A 16,636-nucleotide genomic window follows, 5' to 3' on the forward strand; every position below is an offset into this window, starting at 1 on the left:
GGTGAACAGAGTCATACATGTTGTACACACTACAGGTGAACAGAGTCATACATGTTGTACACACTACAGGTGAACAGAGTCATACATGTTGTACACACTACAGGTGAACAGAGTCATACATGTTGTACACACTACAGGTGAACAGAGTCATACATGTTGTACACACTACAGGTGAACAGAGTCATACATGTTGTTCACACTACAGGTGAACAGAGTCATACATGTAACTAACAGATATCATGAAGCTTCCCCACTTCATGACTCACATCAACACAACTTTATATCACAAGTGTTTAATATGTACATGAGGCGTTATGTAATGTAGCTGTGGAGAGTTTAAATCTACACACACACACACACACACACTCTGATGTGTGTGTGTGTGTGTGTGTGTGTGTGTGTGTGTGTGTGTGTGTGTGTGTGTGTGTGTGTTTGTGTATGTGTGTGCATGTGTGTGTGTGTGTGTGTGTGTGTGTGTGTGTGTGTGTGTGTCTTTAAGCAGCTCAAACAGCAGAGCGTCTCCGTGTTTGTTCAGCCTGTCAATAAGTAAACGTGCAGCAGGAACAACTCCTCTCAGGCTGAACCTGAAGTCACAGCTGCACACAGGACACAGGTAGGCTTCATACACATAGACATTAATACTTTATAATACTTTATTAATAATGAAGTCAACATGGAGGCTTTTCTTTAGTGTTGAACAGTATCATCGGCAGCTGCGGCTCTTTTAGTAAATGTTAAATAAAAGAGGAAGATGTTTATTTTGTGCAGATTATTATGAACACATTAATCTTTCACATGGGAAACCTCTATGGATCCGGAGATTATCGAATAATAATATGACTTTAAAGTTGTAGGAAATATCAGACAAACAAACTTCTGTGATATGAGAGCCCGAATGACACATCAAGGAAATTCAAATTCAAATAATTAATAATTAACATTAACGTCTGAAATATGGATATTAGTGAAAGCTTCTATAAATGTCCGCACTTTGATCACATGTTAACACAATAACTTTGCTAATATAATGTAGCTGCAGAGACTGGTTAGCAGCATGCTAGCATGTTAGCAACAGCATGCTAGCATGTTAGCAACAGCATGCTAGCATGTTAGCAACAGCATGTTATACTCGGTACAGAAGTTTGTCCTGCTTGGATCTTCGCAGTGAAGTGAGCAGGCGTTACGTTGTCCCTGCGGGATGTGTCTGTACGTGCAGCACAGCATGCGAAACATTATATCTGTAAATATATATAATATATAATATTTACAAGCTTCTGCATAAGAAAATCCGCAAATGTAAATAAATATGCATTTGAAGTATAAATAGTTTGTGAATTTATTATTTATTGATGTTTGTTCTTAAAGGTTTCTAAACATATTGTATTTATTTACTAATGTTTTAAATCAAATCAAATCAAATCAAATGTATTTGTATAGCCCAATATCACAAATTATACATTTGTCTCAGTGTGCTTTACAGACTGTACAGGTTACAACATCCTCTGTCCTTAGACCCTCGCATCGCACAAGGAAAAACTTCCTAAAAGAAACCCCAAAATTAAAGGGGAAAAAATGGAAGAAACCTCAGGGAGAGCAACTGAGGAGGGATCCCTCTCCCAGGACGGACAGACGTGCAATAGATGTCGTGTGTACAGGATAAACAACATAGTACAAATACAACATTTGACAGAAATTATGTTGTGTTGGAAAAAAAAAAAGAAATAGAAAGTTTGGATGAATCCAGGAAAATGTCAATAAGGCTTCCCGGTGTCCAGCAGGACCAGGTCAGCAGGCGCTGTCACAATTCATTCATGATCCTGACGTAAACTTTATCAGTGGCAACCTGCCACATGAGAGACAGACACTCCGGGGATGATACCCCGGATGGTGAGTTAGTAACATACATTTACATAAATGCATACAGATAGAGAGGGAGAAGAAGAGAGGGAGAAGAAGAGAGAGGGAGAGAAGGAAGAGAGCAGGGAGGTGTCCCCCGGCAGTCTAAGCCTATAGCAGCATAACTAAGGGCTGATCCAGGGCAAACCTGAGCCAGCCCTAACTATAAGCTTTATCAAAAAGGAAAGTCTTTAGCCTACTCTTAAATGTGGAGAGTGTGTCTGCCTCCCGAACACAAACTGGAAGCTGGTTCCACTGGAGAGGAGCTTGATAGCTGAAGGCTCTGGCTCCCATTGTACTCTTAGAGACTCTAGGAACCACAAGTAACCCTGCAGTCTGGGAGCGTAATGCTCTAGTTGGTTTATAAGGTACTATGAGATCTTTAAGATATGCTGGAGCCTGACCTTTAATTGATTTGTAAGTCAGGAGAAGGATTTTGAATTCTATTCTGTATTTTTATTTTAAGTTGTGTATATTTTATTATTAATATGTTGTTGCATTTTATCAGATGCAAAAAAACAAAACACGACAAAGCAACAAAACATTGTTTTTATATATCAGCCTTTAAAAAACCTCATCAGTCGACCACTAGTCTTTATGCTAAGCTAAGCTAAGCTAAGCTGAGCTAAACTAAGCAGCAGCTGGCTGAAGCTTTATGTTCACATTTAATGGACATGGAATAAGTACATTCCTCTCTTTAACGCTGGATTTCTTTCAACACATTTGGTTGTCAGTGGGATGAGCTTCAGGTGAACTTCAGGATGTTTAAAGCGCTGCTTCACTTCTGAGCTGAACTGAGAGGTAAATATCTAAAGAACTACGACGTCCCGCAGCACACACACGAGCGCTACTCCCCCCCCCCCATTTTAAACTGTTGTCGATCTAAAATGAAGACTTATTATTTCTTGCCTAAAAAACACATTTCGGTGAAATGTTTCGTATTAAAAGAGACAAATGTTTCCAAACAAAAGTAATACTTATAAATATATAATATTAAGATAATGACAGACAATAATAAGTCTTCCTCATTCCGTTTGTTTCTCATCACATTTATAGTTCTGATCATTTAGTGCTCACACAGGGAGAATACTGGCGCTGACCTTTGACCTTTGACCCATCATTGGTTAGTGAGCTTCTTTACATGACGCAGTTATCAGGTGCATGAAACACTAACATGCAAATGTTTCTAAAACCATCACTGATGATTTGTGTAAATGTCATCCATGTGTAGCGTCTCATGTTCGTCTTCATCACAAGGACACTAAACTGCTTTAATGTTTGCATATCATTAATTATGGAAGATATTTCCATATCCTCGTACTGTACTTTGTATTTTCAACTAAAGTAAGTGTTATGAACTGAGGGACATTGAACAATCAGAAACATGTGACATCTTAAATAAATATATAAATATTGACTGAAATTCAACATAAAACATTTTCTTCATTGTAAACAAATGTTGTTTTGGGTTCTGAAAATCCATTTCTGTTCAAATCAATAAGTTACATAAAGAATGCAAAGTTTTCCCACAATGCACTGCAGTATGTACGGGTGTGTTCAGGTGAATAAAGTCTGAGCTGTAAATCTGAATTCACATTCCTGTCAGACACTCACTTTCTCTTCTTCTCCTTCTTCTCCTCCTCCTCCTCCTCTCAGGGATCATGGCGGCAGTGGGAGCGGAGGTCAGCGGCCTCCTGACGTCAGGCGTCTTCGGTTTCTTCCTCCTCCTCCTCCTCCTCTCCATCTTCCTCACGGCTCTGTGCAGTGAGTGCAGCAGGTGAGTCACATCTGCTGCACCTTTTCTCTTCTTATATATAACAGATATACAATTTTATATATAAATATATTCATAGCTGTGCCATTAAAGCACCACAGAAGAAGTGGTCGTACTAAAACTATATTTTATATTTTATATTTTAAATTTTATATTTTATATTTTATATTTTATATTTATATAAATCATCAGCTGTTTGAAAGGATTAATATTAGAAATGTGACTTCTGGTTATTCTACAGGGATGTGAAGGTGTGATGTTACAGTTTAGATATTAAAGTGCAGTAATGTGAAGTAAAGTGCAGTAATGTGAAGTAAAGTGCAGTAATGTGAAGTAAAGTGCAGTGAAGTGCAGTAATGTAAAGTAAAGTGCAGTAATGTGAAGTAAAGTGCAGTGAAGTGCAGTAATGTGAAGTAAAGTGCAGTAATGTGAAGTAATGTGCAGTAAAGTGCAGAAATGTGAAGTAAAGTGCAGTAATGTGAAGTAAAGTGCAGTAAAGTGCAGTAATGTGAAGTAAAGTGTAGTAAAGTGCAGTAAAGTACAGTAAAGTGCAGTAATGTGAAGTAAAGTGTAGTAAAGTGCAGTAAAGTACAGTAAAGTGCAGTAATGTGAAGTAAAGTGCAGTAATGTGAAGTAAAGTGCAGTAATGTGAAGTAAAGTGCAGTAAAGTGCAGTAATGTGAAGTAAAGTGCAGTAAATGTGAAGTAAAGTTAAGTAATGTGAAGTAAAGTGCAGTAAAGTTCAGTAATGTGAAGTAAAGTGCAGTAAAGTTCAGTAATGTGAAGTAAAGTACTGTAATGTGAAGTAAAGTTAAGTAATGTGAAGTAAAGTGCAGTAAAGTTCAGTAATGTGAAGTAAAGTGCAGTAAAGTTCAGTAATGTGAAGTAAAGTACAGTAATGTGAAGTAAAGTGCAGTAAAGTGCAGTAATGTGAAGTAAAGTGCAGTAAAGTGCAGTAATGTGAAGTAAAGTGCAGTAAAGTACAGTAATGTGAAGTAAAGTGCAGTAAAGTGCAGTAATGTGAAGTAATGTGCAGTAAAGTACAGTAATGTGAAGTAAAGTGCAGTAAAGTGCAGTAATGTGAAGTAATGTGCAGTAAAGTGCAGTAATGTGAAGTAAAGTGCAGTAAAGTGCAGTAATGTGCAGTAAAGTGCGGTAAAGTGCAGTAAAGTGCAGTAAAGTGCAGTAATGTGAAGTAAAGTGCAGTAATGTGAAGTAAAGTGCAGTAAAGTGCAGTAATGTGAAGTAAAGTGCGGTAAAGTGCAGTAATGTGAAGTAAATTGCAGTAATGTGAAGTAAAGTGCAGTAAAGTGCAGTAATGTGAAGTAAAGTGCAGTAATGTGCAGTAAAATATAGTAATGTGAAGTAATGTGCAGTAAAGTGCAGTAATGTGAAGTAAAGTGCAGGAAATTGCAGTAATGTGAAGTAAAGTGCAGTAATGTGAAGTAAAGTGCAGTAAAGTGCAGTAATGTGAAGTAAAGTGCAGTAATGTGCAGTAAAGTGCAGTAATGTGAAGTAATGTGCAGTAAAGTCCAGTAATGTGAAGTAAAGTGCAGTAAATTGCAGTAATGTGAAGTAAAGTGCAGTAATGTGAAGTAAAGTGCAGTAAAGTGCAGTAATGTGCAGTAATGTGAAGTAAAGTGCAGTAACGTGAAGTAAAGTGCAGTAAAGTGCAGTAATGTGAAGTAAAGTGCAGTAATGTGAAGTAAAGTGCAGTATTGTGAAGTAAAGTGCAGTAATGTGAAGTAAAGTAAAGTAATGTGAAGTAAAGTGCAGTAAAGTTCAGTAATGTGAAGTAAAGTGCAGTAATGTGAAGTAAAGTACAGTAATGTGAAGTAAAGTGCAGTAAAGTGCAGTAATGTGAAGTAATGTGCAGTAAAGTGCAGTAATGTGAAGTAAAGTGCAGTAAAGTGCAGTAATGTGAAGTAAAGTATGGTAAAGTGCAGTAAAGTGCAGTAAAGTGCAGTAATGTGAAGTAAAGTGCAGTAATGTGAAGTAAAGTGCAGTAAAGTTCAGTAATGTGAAGTAAAGTGCAGTAAAGTTCAGTAATGTGAAGTAAAGTACAGTAATGTGAAGTAAAGTTAAGTAATGTGAAGTAAAGTGCAGTAAAGTTCAGTAATGTGAAGTAAAGTGCAGTAAAGTTCAGTAATGTGAAGTAAAGTACAGTAATGTGAAGTAAAGTGCAGTAAAGTGCAGTAATGTGAAGTAAAGTGCAGTAAAGTACAGTAATGTGAAGTAAAGTGCAGTAAAGTGCAGTAATGTGCGGTAAAGTGCAGTAAAGTGCAGTAAAGTGCAGTAATGTGAAGTAAAGTGCAGTAATGTGAAGTAAAGTGCAGTAAAGTGCAGTAAAGTGCAGTAAAGTAAAGAATACACACAACACAAACATATACTGTTCAGGACTTAGTGAGACATGCAGAATGAATGTCTGGATTATCAAAGTGTAATCAAATGTAATTCTGTGGTTTCATGTATTTAAATTCCTTCCTGAAATCCATCCAACAATATATACAAAATGAAATATATGAAATATAATATTAAATTCAATGTTATACGTGATAATAATAACATCTTAATCTAAAGAGAATCATTTTATATTTTCACACCTGCAGGTTTTAATCCAGATAAATATTAATGTAATATTAATGGTGGCTTTAACATTATTTCTTTCTTAATCTATAAAAAGTTTTAAGGATGTTTAGTATATTTCTCCTGTTTTAATCTCAACATCATATACCTGCTGATGAGTCGATAAATAATAAGTTTATGTTTCATATTTAGAAGTATTGTATCTGTTTTTATGTGCTTTATTCAACTGTTGATTGTTTGTGGATGTTTAAGATGAAGCACTGATGTTTAAAGAGGTTTTCAAAGATCCCAGAAGTTTCCTTGAGCTTCGGGACTTGTTGCTTGTTTTTTATAAATATAGTTTTTGTTTTCCAGACGTTCATTTGAGCTGCGAGACTCCACGGCGGACAGAGAGCCTTCATCGCTCATCAGAGTGGTGAGACACCCTTGACCTTTGACCTCTCTGCAGAGCTGCGAGGACACGATCCAACTTTTTAAAATGTTGATTGACAGGTGAAGCTGGAGGACGCCATGGTGGCGAGAGAGAATCCGATGATCGGTGAAATCCAATACGATGAAAAAGGTGAGAAAACTTCTGCAAACAGCAAGAAAAGACCTGACATTTACTGTGTGTGTGTGTGTGTGTGTGTGTGTGTTCAGAGTTTAACCCCAGTGAAGGCAGCACAGTGTCCGTCAGTCCGTGGAGGAGCCACTTGGGGGAGCTGCAGAACCACCAGGGTCAGTGTCTGTCTGAATTCACAGTAAACCGGGTTCATTTAAAAATGCACATTTATATTCTGCATTTTTCTTAGTTGTTTTTTTGCACATATGTGGAGACTTTTATTCACAGAGCTTCACACTCGTTTGTTGTTATTTATTTCTACAATTTAAAGAGACTCACTGAGCTTTGAGCTTTGACCAGGTTTACATGCTGCAGTCACATGATACGTTCGTGAAGCATTGCTTTGCAACAGCAGACATAATGTATTGTAATGTATTGTATTCCTGCAGGGACTGCTGCCCCAGTGTGTATTAGAGAGTACACACACTGTGTGTATTCTGTGTTTGAACCCTCCTCCGTGCTGTAAAGTGTGCTAAAACACTTTTAATCTTATTTTTGCAAAGTTGTGTTTGTACATTGTTATTCTTGTCTGAAAGACAAGTGTGAATTTGTTTGTGGATCCTTATTTTAATTACATGTTTTATCTGTAAACATAGGTGGGAAAAGGTTATGGAAGGTGAATTTTGTTTTTTTTAGGATATTTGTCTGTGTTTGTTGTTGTAATACTAATTTCAGCCACAAGAGGATGAAGTGCAGCACTAACGCGTGTTTTAAATAGTAAAAACATTCATGTTCTCATCCAGGTGAGTTTGACTTTCTCCATGCACGCTAAATAATGTGTATGTGTGTGTCCAGATGTTCAGACCAATGGCAGTGCAGTGAAGACAGAAAGTGATTCTGAAAGTGCTAAAGGTATTTTATTTAAAAGAATGTGATTCTGTTGATCAATAGAAACAACTTCAGAAGAAAAACTTTGTTACCACATTTCCCATGTTGCTCGATTCCCACTGTGTGTGTGTGTGTGTGTGTGTGTGTGTGTGTGTGTGTGTGTGTGTGTATGTGTGTGTGTGTGTGTGTGTGTGTGTGTGTGTGTGTGTGTGTGTGTGTGTGTGTGTGTGTGTTCAGAGTCTAATCCTGAAGAAGAAACCTCCACCTCGTTCACGCTGTGGAGGAGCCACCTGCACAGAGGTGTCAACATGTTAGATAAATATTATGGGATGTTTCAGTATTAAGAGATCAAACTTTGCCATCAAGCAGCAGAATAAATAACGTCAGATCATCATGAACACGACTACAACACAGCAGCTACTGGTGATGGTGGGAGTGTTGGGGAGTGTTGGGGAGTGTTGGGAAGTGTTGGGAGTGTTGGGGAGTGTTGGGTTGGGGAGTGTTGGGAGTGTTGGGGAGTGTTGGGGAGTGTTGGGAGTGTTGGGAGTGTTGGGAGTGTTGGGGAGTGTTGGGAGTGTTGGGGAGTGTTGGGGAGTGTTGGGAGTGTTGGGGAGTGTTGGGAGTGTTGGGGAGTGTTGGGAGTGTTGGGGAGTGTTGGGAGTGTTGGGAAGTGTTGGGAGTGTTGGGGAGTGTGGGAGTGTTGGGAGTGTTGGGAAGTGTTGGGAGTGTTGGAGTGTTGGGAAGTGTTGGGAGTGTTGGGAAGTGTTGGGGAGTGTTGGGAAGTGTTGGGGAGTGTTGGGAAGTGTTGGGGGGTGTTGGGAAACAGTGAAGAAGGAAAAGGAGGGGAGTGGACGTAAATATGGATTTTGTATGAATATAAAACGGTCAACGTGATCTGATTTATAAAGACACGCGACTCCTTCAGAGACATCTCACACATGTAACGTTCTCATCCCCAACTCTTCACATTCTGATGCAGGTTTATACGGTTTAAACTTCTTGGTGTTGTTAAGGAAAAGTTTGTGGTTTAGGTTCAAATAAGTATAAAATAATGAAGTTACGCACGTCAGTCGATCTCGACCGTTGCTTTCTCACTGGACACGTGACTCCTGAACTCCGCGGGACAACAAAAAATGCATCGTGATAAAATTGGAAATTGGTGCGTTAATCATCCAAGAAACTGTTCTCATACAACACGTCTCTTACAGATGTGCACAGCCCCCCCCCTCCAGACCACATCTACCACACCATCGGAGGAGGAGGAGGAGGAGGAGGAGGAGGAGGACGGAGCCGCAGCGATGCTGACCTGTCATCAGCACCGACCAATCAGGAGCCAGGAGAGGAGCGCTCTGCAGCGGCGGGGGAACCCATCGACAGGAACTCGGTGTATGCACAAGTCAGCAAGAAGGCGAGGCCGACCACCCCCCCCGCTCACACACCTGAGGAGGCGGCGGAGCAGGAAGAGTCTTCACCTCCGCTGCCCGACAGGAAGTCACAGCTGGAGGACGAGCGACATAAAGACTAAAGATGAAGGACAACAGAATGAATGACAAAAGAATGAAACAATAACAAGAAGAACACATAGTATCCAAACACACTCCGCTGAATCAGCACGAGAAGTTATGGAAGAGTTGCAGTGAAATACAACATATTGTAATTCACATTTCCTTTTATGATGCTTTTACTTATTTACATGAAAAGATGAACAATTATTGAGTTTTTACTGTTTTTTTTCTGTGTTGAGATTAATTATGACACCATAAAAGCATAAAAGAGGGAACATTTGGAAACTTTAATAAAATATGTTTTACTGTAAAAAAAATATCTTTCTCTCAAACTCTTTCCCAGAATGCAACAGGGAACAACAGGCGATACAAGTGAAAAGCATCTCTTATGCTGTCAGACTGCACGCGTCTTCCAGCTCCCACGTCTCGTTTGTGCTCGCCATAGTGACCGACTGGCACGACAGAGTTGAGCTAACCTCAGCACATGTTGCTAACGGCTGAAACAGCCGTAATGCAGACAAACAAAGGAAATATACTTCATTGTTTTGTTTCATTCAAGCGTTTTAAATCTTCCATACGACTCAAACAAATAAAAAACAGATCTGAGACTTCCTGACTTTTAGTCCTCAGTTAGAGGTTGAACTCCAGAAACACTGGATTCTACATTTCCCATAATGCAACTGGACAGTGTCTTTGATTAGAGCCGAAACAGCCACATCTTTCAAACTGAGTAGGACTGATTTTAATATATAATATATATATATATATATATATATTATATATATATATATATATATATATATTATATATATATACATATATATTATATATTATATATTATATATATTATATTATATATTATTATATATATAATAATAATAATATATATAATAATATATATATTATTATATATATATATTATTACATATATTATTATATATATTATTATATATATAATAATATAGATATTATTACATATATATTATATATATTATATGTATGAGGTTTTTTTAGGTCAATTATTTAAAATTGTAGTGTGAGCAGGAAGATCTAACTTATATTAATATATAAAAGCAGACCATTTAACTTGTAAATATGTTTAACACTTTGAATCCAGTTTAAAGGGTTAGGGTTAGGGTTACAGGAAATCATTATTTAATCTTGTCATGTGAAAGTGCATCATCAGCGTTATGTGCAGTGGAAACAAAGTCTGGAATAAAGTTGCAGCATTTAGAAATTTCTGGTGAGTCAGTGTCAGATGTTGTATGTGTGTGTGTGTGTGTGTGTGTGTGTGTGTGTGTGTGTATGTGTGTGTGTGTGTGTGTGTGTGTGTGTGTGTGTGTGTGTGACTCAGAGTTTAGCAGAAGGGTTTGGTGTACGTGCACATTTTAACAGATGACACTGAGCAGTAAGAAGATAAAACTAAATGAGAATAAAGACGATGTAAAAAGTAATGAAAAATGTAAATAAAAAAATGTGTATTTAGCCAAAATCTTTACAGAATAAAACCACACACACACACGAAGGCGATATTTGTCTGAAAGTTCACAAAATTTTAATTTCACGAGCAGCGAAGATTCAACTTTGTTCACCACCAGAAGTGAAAGTATTTCCACCGCTTATATATATATATTAAATACAATATAATATATATATATAATATATTTATAATATATATATATTATATATAATATATATATAATATATATATATATATATTATATATATATATATATATATATATTATATATAATATATATTATATATATATATATAATATATATATATATATTATAAATATAATATATATATATATATATATATATATTATATATATTAAAAGTCAAAAACACTTCATGAAAGAAAGGAAAAGGAAAGGAGAGACCCTGCCCGGAGGAAGCCCGGGGCCCCAGTCTGGAGCCAGGCCCAGAGGGAGGGCCCGACAGCGAGTGCCTGGTGGCCGGGTTTGCCACGGAGCCCGGTCGGGCACAGCCCGAAGAAGCTACGTGGTGCCTCCCATCCATCCATCCTGTGGGCCCACCACTCATGGGAAAAACCGCTGGGGTCGGGTGCGTTGTCACACGGGTGGCAGTGATGGTCAGGGACCTCGACGGACCAGACCCGGGCAGCAGAGGCTGGCTCTGGGGACGTGGAACGACACCTCTCTGTGGGGGAAGGAGCCGGAACTAGTGCGGGAGGTGGAGTGCTACCAGTTGGATCTGGTGGGGCTTACCTCCACGCACAGTCTTGGCTCTGGAACCGTACTCCTGGATAGGGGTTGGACTCTATTCTTCTCCGGAGTTGCCCAAGGTGTGAGGCGTCGGGCCGGGGTGGGGATACTCACTAGCCACCGGCTGAGCGCCGCTACGTTGGAGTTTATCCCGGTGGACGAGAGGGTCGCCTCCCTACGCCTTCGGGTTATGGGGGGGGGGAAACTCTGACTGTTCTTTGTGCCTATGCCCCAAACCGCAGTTCTGAGTATTCGGCCTTCTTAGAGACCCTGAATGGAGCCCTGCAGGGGGCTCCAGTAGGGGGCTCCAGTAGGGGGCTCCAGTAGGGGACTCCCTGATCTAAACCCGAACGGTCGTTTGTTGTTGGACTTCTGTGCTAGTCATGGAATGGCCATAACAAACACCATGTTCGAACATAAGGATGCTCATAAGTGCACGTGGTACCAGAGCACCCTAGGCCAAAGGTCAATGATCGATTTCGTAATCGTATCATCTGATCTGAGGCCGCATGTTTTGGACACTCGGGTGAAGAGAGGGGCGGAGCTTTCGACTGATCACCATCTGGTGGTGAGTTGGATCAAGGGGTGGGGGAAGACTCTGGACAGACCTGGTAAACCCAAACGGGTAGTGTGGGTGAACTGGGAACGTCTGGAGGAAGCCCCTATCCTGGGGATCTTTAACTCACACCTCCGGCGGAGCTTTTCAGCCATCCCTGTGGAGGTTGGGGGCATTGAACCTGAGTGGGCGATGTTCAAAACCTCTATTGCTGAAGCTGCAGTGATGAGCTGTGGTCTGAAGGTCTTAGGTGCCTCAAGGTAACCCTCGAACACCGTGGTGGACCCCGGTGGTCAGGGAAGCCGTCCGACTGAAGAAGGAGTCCTTCCGGGTTATGTTATCCGGGAGGACTCCGGAAACAGTTGCAGGGTATCGAAGGACTAGAAGGGTGGCAGCTTCTGCCGTGTCAGAGGCAAAGCAGTGGGAGAAGCACATTTGAAACTGCTGGCTAAGGCTAAACGTAAATACAGTAAGATTGTTATTCACGTCGGCGGTAATGACACGCGATTGCGTCAATCGGAGTGTACTAAAGTTAATGTGGAGTCGGTGTGTACATTTGCCAAAACAATGTCGGACTCCGTAGTTTTCTCTGGTCCTCTGCCAAATCTTTTGAATGATGACATGTTTAGCCGCATGTCATCATTCCGTCGCTGGCTCTCACGGTGGTGTCCAGATAATGATGTGGGCTTCGTAGACAATTGGCGGACTTTCTGGGGAAGGCCTGGTCTGATTAGGAGTGACGGCATCCATCCTACTTTGGCTGGAGCAGATCTCATAGCCAATAATATTACACAGTCTATTAGTGGACCTAATCCATGACAACCCAGAGTTGAGACCAGGACAAAGAGTTGTAGTCTTACACACTTCTCTGTGCTTCTTTCCAGGCAGTCACCCACTCAAATCCCCATAGTGACTGTGTCTGCCCCACGACCACTGAAACTAATCAAGTCTATGGTTAACAGAAGAGGAGTTATACATGAAAACCTAATTAAAATAAACACCACCGCTGCAAAAGTGCAACTAAATCAAAAAATTAAATGTGGGCTCTTAAACATCAGATCTTTATCAACGAAAGCTGGATTGGTAAATGATTTAATATCAGATAATAAGATTGATTTATTTTGTCTCACTGAAACCTGGCTGAGACATGAAGAATATGTCAGTCTAAATGAATCTACTCCACCTGGTCATATTAATACTCACATTCCTCGAGGTACTGGCCGAGGAGGTGGAGTTGGGGCCATATTTGACTCAAACCTCTTGATCAATCCTAAGCCTAAACTAAAATATAACTCTTTTGAAAGCCTTGTTCTTACGCTCTCAAACCCAACATGGAAAACAATAAAGCCAGTTTTATTTGTTACTGTGTACCGCCCTCCTGGTCCGTACTCTGAATTTCTATCTGAATTCTCAGAATTTTTATCAAATTTAGTCCTTAAAACAGATAAAGTAATTATTGTAGGTGACTTTAATATTCATGTGGATGTTGATAGTGACAGCCTTAATAATGCATTTATCTCAATATTAGATTCAATTGGGTTCAGTCAAAATGTACATGAACCAACTCACTGTTTAAACCACACTCTAGACCTTGTTCTGGGATATGGTGTTGAAATTGAAAGTTTATCAGTGTGTCCACATAATCCTCTTTTATCAGACCATTTTTAATAACTTCTGAAGTCCTGTTACTGGACTACAAGCCAGTAGGCAAAATATCCTACGCTCGATGTTTATCTGAAAGTGCTGTGACTAAATTTAAGGAAGTGATTCCATCAGCACTTGATTCAATACCAGGACTCAATATCAATATAACAGAGGACTCCAATGCTAACTTTAGTCCCTCCCAAATTAATCATCTTGTTGATAGCGCTGCAGCCTCACTGCGAATAACACTCGACTCTGTCGCTCCTCTTAAGAAGAAGATCATAAAACAGAAAAAGAAAGCTCCATGGCTTAATTTACAAATCCGCAAACTAAAACAAAAGTCGAGAAATCTTGAAAGTAAATGGCGTTCCACTAAATTGGAAGAATCTCGTTTAGTCTGGTTAGATCATCTTAAAACGTATAAGAAGGCTCTCCGTAATGCCAGAGCAGCTTATTACTCTTCCTTAATAGAAGAAAATAAGAACAACCCCAGGTTTCTTTTCAGCACTGTAGCCAGGCTGACAGAGAGCCACAGCTCTACAGAGCCTTCTATTCCTATATCTCTCAGTAGTGACGACTTTATGAGTTTCTTTAACGATAAAATTATAATTATTAGAGACAAAATTAATCTCCTCCTGACCTCAATTGGTAATGACTTAACTTCAACTGTTGGAATTTTAAAAACATCTGTAACTCCTGAAATATATCTAGACTGTTTTACTCCAATCAACCTTAACCAACTAACTTCAACAATCTCATCGTCTAAACCATCAACCTGTCTTTTAGACCCGATTCCAACTAAACTGTTTAAAGAAGTTTTACCCTTAATTAACACCTCGTTATTAAATATGATCAACCTGTCTCTATTATCTGGCTACGTACCAAAATCCTTTAAAGTAGCTGTAATAAAACCACTTCTTAAAAAGCCTGGTCTTGATCCAGAGGTTTTAGCCAACTATAGGCCGATATCTAACCTTCCCTTTCTCGCTAAAATCCTTCAGAAAGCAGTCGCAAAACAGTTGTGTGACTTTTTACATAATAATAGTTTATTTGAGGTTTTTCAATCTGGATTTAGAGTTCATCATAGCACAGAGACGGCACTGGTGAAAGTTACCAATGACCTTCTATTGGCTTCAGACAAAGGACTCGTCTCTGTTCTTGTCTTGTTAGACCTCAGTGCTGCTTTCGACACTGTTGATCATGACACTCTACTACAGAGACTGGAACATTGTGTTGGCATAAAAGGAACCGCACTAAGCTGGTTCAAGTCCTATTTATCTGAGCGATCTCAATTTGTACTTGTTAACGATAAATCCTCCATGACAGCCAAAGTCAGTCTTGGAGTTCCGCAGGGTTCTGTACTTGGACCGATTCTATTCACCTTATATATGCTTCCTTTGGGCAATATTATAAGGAACCACTCTATAAACTTTCATTGTTATGCGGATGATACCCAATTATATCTATCAATTAAACCAGATGAAACCAATCAATTGGCTAAACTTCAAGCATGCCTTAAGGACATAAAAACTTGGATGTCTAGCAACTTTTTGATGTTAAACACAGACAAAACTGAAGTTATTATACTTGGCCCTAAACGCCTCCGAAACGCATTTTCTAATGACATAGAAGCTCTGGATGGCATTAACTTGGCCTCCAGCACCACTGTAAGGAATCTTGGCGTCATCTTTGATCAAGATCTGTCGTTTAACTCCCACATAAAACAAATCTCAAGGACTGCCTTCTTTCATCTACGTAACATTGCAAAAATAAGACACATCCTGTCTCAAAATGATGCAGAAAAACTAGTCCATGCATTTGTTACTTCAAGGCTGGATTACTGCAACTCATTGTTATCAGGTTGTCCAAAAAAGTCGGTTAAGACTCTTCAGTTGATCCAAAATGCAGCGGCACGTGTATTGACTAGAACAAGGAAATGGGATCATATTACTCCTGTATTAGCTGCTCTGCACTGGCTCCCGGTAAAATACAGAATAGAATTCAAAATCCTTCTCCTGACTTACAAATCAATTAAAGGTCAGGCTCCAGCATATCTTAAAGATCTCATAGTACCTTATAAACCAACTAGAGCATTACGCTCCCAGACTGCAGGGTTACTTGTGGTTCCTAGAGTCTCTAAGAGTACAATGGGAGCCAGAGCCTTCAGCTATCAAGCTCCTTTCCAGTGGAACCAGCTTCCAGGTTGTGTTCGGGAGGCAGACACACTCTCCACATTTAAGAGTAGGCTAAAGACTTTCCTTTTTGATAAAGCTTATAGTTAGGGCTGGCTCAGGTTTGCCCTGGATCAGCCCCTAGTTATGCTGCTATAGGCTTAGACTGCCGGGGGACACCTCCCTGCTCTCTTCCTTTTCTCCCTCTCTCTTCTTCTCCCTCTCTATCTGTATGCATTTATGTAAATGTATGTTACTAACTCACCATCCGGGGTATCATCCCCGGAGTGTCTGTCTCTCATGTGGCAGGTTGCCACTGATAAAGTTTACGTCAGGATCATGAATCGTGACAGCGCCTGCTGACCTGGTCCTGCTGGACACCGGGAAGCCTTATTGACATTTTCCTGGATTCATCCAAACTTTCTATTTCTTTTTTTTTCCAACACAACATAATTTCTGTCAAATGTTGTATTTGTACTATGTTGTTTATCCTGTACACACGACATCTATTGCACGTCTGTCCGTCCTGGGAGAGGGATCCCTCCTCAGTTGCTCTCCCTGAGGTTTCTTCCATTTTTTCCCCTTTAATTTTGGGGTTTCTTTTAGGAAGTTTTTCCTTGTGCGATGCGAGGGTCTAAGGACAGAGGATGTTGTAACCTGTACAGTCTGTAAAGCACACTGAGACAAATGTATAATTTGTGATATTGGGCTATACAAATAAATTTGATTTGATTTGATTTGATTTGAGAAGTTCGGAGAAGCTATGGAGAAGGACTTTCGGTCGGCACCAAGGTGCTTCTGGAAAACCATCCGGCACCTCAGGAGGGGGAAGCGAGGAACCCAATC

General features: G+C 39.7%; 1 protein-coding gene across 7 annotated transcripts; it reads left to right on the forward strand.

Moving 5' to 3' along the window:
- Nucleotides 1–482: 482 nt before the first annotated feature.
- Nucleotides 483–9,910, forward strand: LOC115005805 (uncharacterized). Of its 7 annotated transcripts, none has more exons than XR_003831988.1 (10): nt 530–613; nt 2,631–2,697; nt 3,553–3,673; nt 6,610–6,670; nt 6,748–6,817; nt 6,895–6,972; nt 7,652–7,708; nt 7,922–7,984; nt 8,893–9,337; nt 9,533–9,910. XR_003831988.1 is itself a non-coding variant. In XM_029427749.1 (10 exons), exons 4-10 carry the CDS (start codon nt 3,558–3,560, stop codon nt 9,207–9,209), a joined length of 762 nt encoding a protein of 253 aa, XP_029283609.1. In that variant the 5' UTR covers nt 538–613; nt 2,631–2,697; nt 2,953–3,019; nt 3,553–3,557; the 3' UTR covers nt 9,210–9,910. The 7 variants fall into 7 exon arrangements, 6 of the variants coding, with proteins under 6 accessions (XP_029283608.1, XP_029283606.1, XP_029283610.1 ...); XM_029427749.1 differs by adding an exon at nt 2,953–3,019 and having other exon boundaries at nt 538–613; nt 8,893–9,910; XM_029427746.1 differs by having other exon boundaries at nt 8,893–9,910.
- Nucleotides 9,911–16,636: the final 6,726 nt, after the last annotated feature.

Source organism: Cottoperca gobio, unplaced genomic scaffold (genome assembly GCF_900634415.1).
Source record: "Cottoperca gobio unplaced genomic scaffold, fCotGob3.1 fCotGob3_370arrow_ctg1, whole genome shotgun sequence".
NCBI lineage: Eukaryota > Metazoa > Chordata > Actinopteri > Perciformes > Bovichtidae > Cottoperca > Cottoperca gobio.

Bases quoted from the DNA above. Each gene is read 5' to 3' on its own strand.
- LOC115005805 (XM_029427748.1), top strand. From the start codon at position 3,558: ATGGCGGCAGTGGGAGCGGAGGTCAGCGGCCTCCTGACGTCAGGCGTC. The intron at 7,709-7,921 runs GTATTTTATTTA...GTGTGTGTTCAG, and splicing joins TGATTCTGAAAGTGCTAAAG to AGTCTAATCCTGAAGAAGAA. The intron at 7,985-8,892 runs GTGTCAACATGT...CGTCTCTTACAG, and splicing joins GAGGAGCCACCTGCACAGAG to ATGTGCACAGCCCCCCCCCT.